Source organism: Danio aesculapii, chromosome 16 (genome assembly GCF_903798145.1).
Source record: "Danio aesculapii chromosome 16, fDanAes4.1, whole genome shotgun sequence".
Classification (NCBI taxonomy): domain Eukaryota; kingdom Metazoa; phylum Chordata; class Actinopteri; order Cypriniformes; family Danionidae; genus Danio; species Danio aesculapii.
Window position 1 is genome coordinate 48,438,866 of NC_079450.1, and position 9,797 is coordinate 48,448,662.

The window sequence follows — 9,797 nt, forward strand, 5'->3', positions numbered from 1 at the left end:
CACTAAAAGCAAAGTTGAAATATTGAATAAAATGTAATACTTGAGGAAAGACTTCACAAAGTCAGAACTTAAAAAAAAAAATTCTAATATAATAATAATATTTGACTCTGAACGATGGTTTTAAAACCCACCTACATTTAATTCTTATGACAAGTTATTTGTTTAATTTGAATCAAATCTATTGTATGAGCATTATACATGCTGAATATCAAGTTATGTATTTTTGTACAAGTCTATTCTTAATAAAATTCATTCATTCCTGTATTTTCTGGACTATAAGTCGCTACTTTTTCCTAGGTTTTGAACCATTCGGCTTTTACAAAGGTGCGGCTATTCTGTGGATTTTTCTTCCACCGCTAGGGACGCTCTGACCGGAATTACCAGTAGAATAAAAAATAAGATAGATAATAAATTAATACAAAGAAAAATAGACTACCCTACTTTTTCTTTAGCAGATAGAACACGCACGAGAAATTACTAACTGGAAAATATTTTCACATCCTCACCCCTTCATCATAGAAATCACATGAAGAAGTTCATATGATGCAAGTTTTAGGTTTAAAGCCATCGAACTTGCGACCCAGGAAGGAAACCGTGCTGCTGCACGCAAGCTTAGTATCAAAGAATCTATAGTGAGACGTTGGAGGCGGCAGCGGGAAGAGCTCATGAAATGCCAAAAGTCGAGAAAAGCTTTCAGAGGACATAAAAGCAGCTGGCCTGAACTTGAAAATGGCCTGGAAGACTGGGTGAACACACAGAGAGCAGGTGGCCGAGGTGTATAAATACCGGTTATTTTCTTTTGGTTCTGTTCCGTTTTAATCAGCAAAGTCGCTGCCGTGTTAAAAGGCACTGTTCTGAAAGAATCTTTTAGGTACATGTACAGTTTCAGTACAAAATTGTTCTGTACATGCAGTAAATTTCTAATTTTTCAACATAGATATCTGCGGCTTATGGCCCGTGCTGGCTATGTATATCTTTTTCTTCTTTTGTAAAATTGCGCGGATGCGGCTTATATACAGGTGCGCTCTATAGTCCAGAAATTACGGTAATTTCATTTTCCTTCAGCTTAGTCCCTTTATAAATCTGGGGTAGCTACAACGGAATGAACCGCCAATTTATCCAGCACATGTTTTACGCAGCGGATGCCCTTCCAGCTGCAACCCATCTCTGGGAAACATCCACACTCATACACCACGGACAATTTAACCTAGCCAATTCACCTGTACCGCATGTCTTTGGACTGTGGGTAAAACCGGAGCACTCAGAGGAAACCCACGCCAACACGGGCTTAACAAAATTGACAACTTTAAAAGTGAACTCGATATAGATTCATTACTATAGTGAAACTTGGGGTTGGTAAAAAGGTAATGTTATTTTAATCTGGAAAATAAAAATCTCTAAAGGAACATTATTGCTTTATGTAATTTGTGTGGTCGAATATTCAGAAGATCTTCAGAAGATTGAGCTTCTTCTTTCAGACGCCTGTTGAGAGACAGCTGCGTATCGCCTGAAGCACAATGGAAACTGATCTTTGACTGCTCCTCTGAAATTCTGACTGGCAAACGCATAGATGATTGGGTTGAGGCAACAGTGGCTCAAGGCGATGGTTTCCACCCACTGCATGGCAAGACTCAAACTATTATGCCACTCGCAAGAAAATAAGTACCCTATTCTCTGCAGGAACATAAGAAACATGACAATGTTGTATGGAGTAAGGAAAAGAAAATAAACCGCTACCACAGACAGGATCAGTTTGACCACCTTGCGTTTTTTTTCTGATTTCATGCTGAACAGAGTAGAGATAATCCGGGAATAATAAAAGCTCATGATAATCAAAGGGAAAATCAAGCTCAGAAGGTTCATGCTAATGTAAGTGAAGGACTTCCAGGATGTATCATAAGGAAAATCAGGTTGGCAAGATATTTTGTTGTTTAAATTAAAATTCTCTTTGGTAAAAATGATGTTAGGTAGAGATGCAAACAGGCTGAGTATCCATACCAACAAGGCCAAACCCAATCTTGCAGAGCAGTTTTTGGAGAACATACTGTGGGGATGGACGATGATGACATAGCAATCCAGCGTCATGAGGACCATGAAGAAGATGCTGGCGTAGAGACCAATCATGAAGAGACCTGTTATAGTGTGACACATAAACTTGCCAAAAATCCACTCATCCATGGCATTGTGTGCCCAAAATGGAAGTGACACAAGGATGAGTAGGTCAGATAGGGCTAGGTTGAAGAGGCACACGTCTGTCATGTTGGACTTTTGACGATATCTGATGAAGACCCACACGACCAGACCATTTCCAATGAAGCCAATGATGAACACTATGCTGTACATGATGGGAAGGAAAACCTCACTGAAAGCCTTCGTCTTGGCATCGTTGCATGGTGGTGCTACATTTTCAGTTTCGTTAAAATTGTAGTAATCATCGAAATCTGCACACAAAGACCACAATTTTAGGCCATATAACAAACGTAAACATATAAATATGCTAAGTTCATAATCGTCTACTTTACTAGTTACACCTTATTAGTAACCGGTTGGACCCCCTTTTGCCTTAAGAACTGTCTTAATCCTTTGTGGCATAAATTCAACAAGGCACTGGAAATATTCCTCAGAGATTTTGGTCCATGTTGACATGATAGCATCACGCAGTTGCTGCAGATTTGTCAGCTGCACATCCATGAATGCAAATATCCCGTTCCACCACATTCCAGTGCTCTATTGGATTGAGTTCTGGTGACTGTGGAGGCCATTTGAGTACAATGAACTCATTTTCATGTTCATGAAACCAGTCTGAGATGGTTCGCACAATATGACATGGTGCTTTATCATGCTGGAAGTAGCCATCAGAATATGGGTACACTGTGGTCATAAAGGGATGGACATGGTCTGCAACAATACTCAGGTGGGCTGTGGTGCTGACACTATGCTCAATTGGTACTAATGGGCCCAAAGTGTGGCAAGAAAATATCCCCCACACCATTACACCACCACCATCAGCCTAAACCGTTGATTCAAGGCAGGATGGATCCATGCTTTCATGGTGTTGACACCAAATTCTGACCCTACTATCTGTATGCAACAGCAGAAATCGAGACTCATCAGACCAGGCAACGTTTTTCCAATCTTCTATTGTGCAACTTTGGTGAGCCTGTGCAAACTGTAGCCTCAGATTCCTGTTCTTAGCTGACAGGAGTGGTCTTCTGCTGTTGTAGCCCATCTGCCTCAAGGTTGGACGTGTTGTGTGTTCAGAGATGCTCTTCTTCATACTTCGGTTGTAACGAGTGATTATTTGAGTTACTATTGCCTTTCTATCAGCTCAAACCAGTCTGGCCATTCTCCTCTGACCTCTGGCATCAACAAGGCATTTGCGCCCACAGAACTGCCACTCACTGGATATTTCCTCTTTTTCAGACCATTCTCTGTAAACACTAGAGATGGTTGTGTGTGAAAATCCCAGTAGATCAGCAGTTTCTCTCTGGCACCAACAACCATGCCACATTCAAAGTCACTTAATTTGCGCTGCTGCCATGTGATTGGCTGATTAGAAATTTATGTTAAGGAGCAGTTAGACAGGTGTACCTAATAAAGTGGTTGGTGTTTGTATAATAATACGTAACTCATTTAATGTTTAAATGTTTTGTAATTTTTTACCAGATAATTACATTTAAATTGTAATTGACAAAAAGCACAATAAAAAGTTCAAAGTATATGAAAGAATAGTTTTTATATGTAGCATTATAGTGATGCAGTGGCGCAGTGGGAAGAGCTGTCGCCTCACAGTGAGAAGGTCGCTGTTTCGAGCCTCGACTGGGTCAGTTTTCATGTTCTCCCTGCATTCACGTGGGTTCCGGGTGCTCTGGTTTCCCCCACAGTCCAAAGACATGCGGTACAGGTGAATTGGGTAGGCTAAATTGTCTGTAGTGTATGAGTGTGTGTGGATGTTTCCCAGAAATGGGTTGCAGCTGGAAAGGGCATCCGCTGCGTAAAAACGTGTTGGATAAGTTGGCGGTTCATTCTGCTGTGGCGACCCCGGATTAATAAAGGGACTAAGCCGAAAAGAAAATGAATGAATGAATGAATGATGTAGCATTATTACATTGGATTGACTGTTTAATCACCCACCAGGCTTTGGTGTCCCCGTCATGTCTCTTGGTTATAACAGCGCAATCTGTGAAAGTCCTGTGATACTCTAAAAAAAAGCAGAAAGTACAGTATTATAATCATGAACCTCCCAGAGGACTTCTTCACACTAAAAAAAAAGAAAAGAAAAAGAAGTGACACATGGGTTAATTTGCAAAATCAAATAACTGTAATAACAAATAATTTACTACTACCACTGATACACACTTAAGACTTAATTTCCCATAACCCACGGCCTTGATTACTTGATCCATTACAGGTACATGTTACCTGGACTATTTAAGACTCAGGCTGTATCCAAAATTGCCTCTATACACCTTATTCATGCTGCAGACTGAATACATAATTTCCGGTGGCTCAGTGGTTAGCACTGTCACCTCACTGCAAAAAGGTCGCTGGTTCGAGTCCCGGCTGGGTCAGTTATAATGTCTGTGTGGAGTTTGCATGTTCTCCCTGTGTTCACGTGGGTTTCCTCTTGGTGCTCCGGCTTCCCCCACAGTCCAAAGGGTAAACAACTGCCATAGTGTATGAGAGCATGTCTGAATGTTAGAGTGAATGGGTTTTTCCCAATACTGGGTTGCGGCTGGAAGGGCATCCGCTGCATAAAACATATGCTGGAATAGTTGGTGGTTTAATCCTCTGTGGCGACCCCTGATGAATAAGGGACTAAGCCGAAGGAAAATGAATGAATGAATAGTTTAAAAAAAAAAAAAAAAAAAAGAACTTCATGAAACATGAATTATTAAAATAAGATAGGACCTTTTTCCATTGAACCCCTAAAAACACTTACAAAATGAGTTGTAATCTCAACAGCCAATGCTGGTATGTTTCAGCACTATTGCCAAGCTCTGTGCTTCATGTGATTAGGCATAAATATGTCTGTCTTCTTTTTTTTTTTAGCAAATTTAGTTTTATCCAATTCACCTACACCACATGTCTTTGGGCTATAGGGGAAACTAGAGCACCTGGAGGAAACCCACACAAATATGAGCAGAATATGTAGGCTTTGTACAGAAAGCTGGTTGTTGCAAGATCAGATATGGTTGCGGCCGGAAGTTAACGAGAATAATTTATATTATTTATTAAATTTCCCATTTATTGTATTTTATTAACGTCTACTCCTACCCCAAACCCAGCTATCACAGTAATGTAAAAACAGTAGTTGTACGAGTACCGGTATTATTTATGCCATCTATTAAATTACCCAATAAATTGTAAATTTAATGCCTACCCCCACCCCAACCCTAATCCCAACCGTCACAGTACTGTATAAATATGAATTATTGTTACACAGTGTTATACAATGCTGTTATATTAATGTGCATATCGCACTTCCGGCCAGCTGCGTATCCGGGTAAAGTCTAGATCGGATACACGGCTGCTGAAAGTGTGATATGTACATCAAATACAGCAGCATTTTTTATGACACTGTATAACAATAATTAATATTTTTACGTTACTGTGACGCTTGGGTTTAGGGTTGGAGGTAGGCGTTAAAAATTCCAATTTATTGGGTAATTTAATAGATGGCATAAATAATAATCTGTACAACTACTGTTTTTACGTTACTGTGACAGCTGGGATTAGGGTGGGGGTGGGGGTAGGCGTTAATAAAATACAATAAATGGGAAATTGAATAAATAATATAAGTAATTCTCGTTAACTTCCAGCCACAACCATATCTGATCTAGCAACAACCGTGTATCCGATCTAGACTTTACCCAAAAAGCCCTCCAGGCCAAACCAGAACTCGAGTGACTTTCTTGCTGTAAGGTGGCAGTGCTAACCTCTAGTCAAAGCCACAGTCTCACCCATTTTGTCTTACCGAAATTACTTCATTGTAACCTGTCTAAAAGCCTTTGTGTTGCCTTTGCTGATGATGGTCCTACATCAGTTCAGTCAAAATAATAACTTTAATCTACCTCTGTATGCAAAGAACACAATTTTAGGTCATACAATACAATATAGTCATTTTATATGACAATTATGATAATGTATGCTGAAATATTAACATTTATCTCAACATTTCTTTAGATTTTTATTAAGACAAAAAGTATCTTCAGTTTGTTTTGTACTGGTTGGGTATGATCTTTGCAAGGGGTAACGGATGCTGTCTTTAAATGTTCAACTTTTTAATAATAAGCAACTTGTTTCATGTTTGAATGTGTTGTATTTTTTAGGTCAAATTGTTAGTAATATTTTAGTTGTGACAAAAAGCACAATAAAGGTTAAAAAATAACTTACAGGTAGCATTTTATTACTTTAAATAAAGGTTTTAATCACCTACCAGTCACTGCAGGTGCCCCGTCAGGTCTCTTTGTTTAGGTCTATCGTTTCCTGGGTCTCCCTAAGTGTCACATTTAAAGAAAAAAACGAAAGAAAACACTTTTAGCAGAGTTTTTTCCGAAAACGCAGAACAGCACCAATTGTCAGTCAGGTTTGTATAATGTATCGGTTTACCGCAGACTCAGTAAGGCGTTTTAAAAGAACAAAACAAAACTGAAAGCATTCAAACGATACTTCACAACAGCAATCACGTCAACTTATACAAGTTTAACATAAAATGCCACTACTAAGTTGCGAGTCAAGACACCATATTGCAAAATGGATTCTTCTGCATTCAGTGCGTGGACTGTTGTAGGCTACAGTAATTTGACTCCTCAGTCAAATTAAACTCCTCTTGCTGCTCTTACAGCTGTTTATTATAAACCTTGTAACAATCATTTTTCCACAGTTGACATGACGCCAAGAACAACATATTATTATCACCTCATTGCGTTCGGAAAGTTTAATGTGTCAGTGTCTTTGCATTCATATAGCTTTGGCTGCTGGTTTGTTGTTGTTTATTAAAGGGTCAGTTCACCCAATTTTTTTTTACTTGTTTGCCAGCTGATAGGGCAAACGACCTAAAAATAGGTTTCCAAAAGATCAATTTTAATAGTCAATTATTTTAAAGGTTGTGCATGAAAATCCCAGTAGATCAGCAGTTTAAGAAATCCTCAGACTAGCCCATCTGGCACCAACAACCTTTGAACCACGTGAACCACGTTCAAAGTCACTTAAATCACATTTCTTCCCCATTCGGATGCTCGGTTTAAACTGCAGCAGATCGTCTTGACCTTGTCTTTTGACCATGTGATTGGCTGATTTGAAATTTACAATAACGAGCAGTTGGACAGGTGTAACTAATAAAGTGGCCGGTGATGGTATATATATAGAAACATTTTTTACTTTAGTACAAAGTAGACAACTTTTTAAAATGCTTTTGACATTGTTAAAAATGAAAAAAAAAGTATTTTAATATTAATCTAAACATTTATTTTGGCTTAAGGAAAAATACATTGACTCAAGGGTAAAATATTGTTTTTAAAGACTTATTTATTAGACCTCATTATTTATTAATTGAATTAGTTTGGTTGACTAAAAATTTAAATCCCAGTAAAGTTGTACTTTGGACAGAATTATAATAAATACATATAATGCTAGTCTATGCTATTGCTATTGAAAAGGAAGGAAAACAAGCGCTGAGGTACAATCTGATGATTAAAACACAATCTTTAAAATAATGAGTTGTATTAAACATGTAGCAATTATATGACAGAGGTTTGGATGGGGGAATACCTCTGGTTCATGTGGTTTATATTGTTTTATAAAATAATAAAATATGTTTTACAAAATATGTTAAATCTTTCCTAAAATAAAACTGTTCAAGTTTTCAAGTAGTTTTTTTTTACCGCGATATTTTAAAATAACTTATTTTAGAGCAGTAATCACAATATCGTGATATTTTTATCCAAGGTTATCATAGCACCAGAAACTTGTACCGCCCCATGCCTAATCATGATTGAAGATAAGTATTTTCAACCTTGTTTATTTCTCTTTAGAGAACAAAGAAACTCTCAGGTGGAGGATGTTCAGAAGAGGGGAATTTACAGACAGAGTACAGAAGAAATTTCCAGATGTACCAATAAAAGTTATCAGGGCAGCACTCAGGGAAAAAGTAAATGATGAGCACAAGTTACGAGTAAGGTAATAATTTGTACACACACACACACGCACGCACGCATGCACGCACGCGCACACGCACACACACACACGCACACACACACACACACACACACACACACACACACACACACACACACACACACTTGTATGGACCCTTTTCAAATATGCATGTTTCTTAGCAGCAGAAATGATCATAGTTGGTAAACTCAGAGCGCAGTGAATAGGAGAGTACAACAAATATATATTTTTTACAATTCTATTTGCTGAAATAATAAAAGAGAAACTCCACAATGGTGTTATCAATACTTTCAGAAAAGGAAAAAGAAAATAGTGTGAGACTGGTAACGGCAGCCAGAAGAGAGAATAATGTCAGATTTACTGTCTTGTCTGCATAGACACTTCATTAGATACTCTTCGCATAAGCGATCATTTGTTTTTTGTAATTTGACATAAAGATTGTATTATACATAAATACATATAAATGTACATAAGTTAAAAAAAAATCTAAATATAAAAAACTTTAAGGTATTTAGGATGCTGATGACCGTTAAACACATCATAACTTGTGAAAAGAATCCATTTTTTGTTTTTGGAGATTCTTCATAGCATGTAATGGTATTTTTACAGACTGTATTCTCTACCACACCAACTCTACCACTTACGGGAACTTTTTTAAAACTTTTTTTAGGAAAAATGAGTAAACGCAGCCTGCTGTGAATTGGATTCTGCTTTGGTCTTTTTTCTTTTTTCTTTTTTTTTTTTACAATTTTAATAAATAATTTGTAAAAATACATTGTTTCATTGTGAAATTTCTCTAACTTCATATCTATCCTGCACAATAATCCTGCTGGAACTGGATATTTAATAGACCTGTAGGATTGTAATTCCTGCAGGAATAATCCCTGCATACATTTAGTTTCCTTCATAAAATTCCTGCTGGTATTTCTACAGGAAAATGAGCTGAAATCCTGTAGGAAGTCTGCATAATATTCCTGCAGAATTCCTGTGGGGTTTTTTTTTTGTAAGGGATTGTCTGAAACTCCGGAGGAAATGCGGATAGCGCGGTGAAGAAGTATGTGAATTATTAATCGAAGTATGTGCTATAACATATAAAATGGGATCATGAAACATTTAAAAAGCAACTCATGTAAACACCTTAATCTTATTATTGTCTTAATTAGGATTAAGGCAAATAATTCGATTACTGATGTCCATGCTGCACCGCCGCAAGCCCCGCCCACATTCGATTGGCTGTCACGTCATAGAATAGAATGCATTCGCGCGCACAGATCAGTGAAGATCCAAGCAGTAGCCAAGAAAATCACTTGAACAGCGACTAGAAATCTATCTGGACTAACAGTCGACAACCATACACATAGTTTGAGAGCAGTTATTGTGAATGTTAGATAAAGGTGGTTTCAAAGCACCTTTATAAATTACAAATAACAGCATGTGTAAACGCTTTTCTTTACAAACCAGCAGCCCGGTTTCCGCAGAAGCTCAGCCGAGGTTGAGTGACTCTGCACGGGCAGCTGGAGGATCAGAACTAGAGGCTTCTCCTACAGCAGCCGCTATGGAGAACAGCCCAACTGGTAAGGGACAGAATCAAATGAAACATAAGAGAGACACAAAACCAT

General features: G+C 38.0%; 1 protein-coding gene across 1 annotated transcript; it reads right to left on the reverse strand.

Moving 5' to 3' along the window:
• Positions 1-990: 990 nt before the first annotated feature.
• On the reverse strand, positions 991-6,571 carry ccr11.1 (chemokine (C-C motif) receptor 11.1). Its single transcript, XM_056475835.1, has 3 exons — positions 6,440-6,571; positions 4,135-4,201; positions 991-2,441 (listed from the first exon to the last, which is right to left on the reverse strand). Exons 2-3 carry the CDS (start codon positions 4,154-4,156, stop codon positions 1,453-1,455), a joined length of 1,011 nt encoding a protein of 336 aa, XP_056331810.1. The 5' UTR covers positions 4,157-4,201; positions 6,440-6,571; the 3' UTR covers positions 991-1,452.
• Between the last annotated feature and the right edge of the window lie 3,226 nt (positions 6,572-9,797).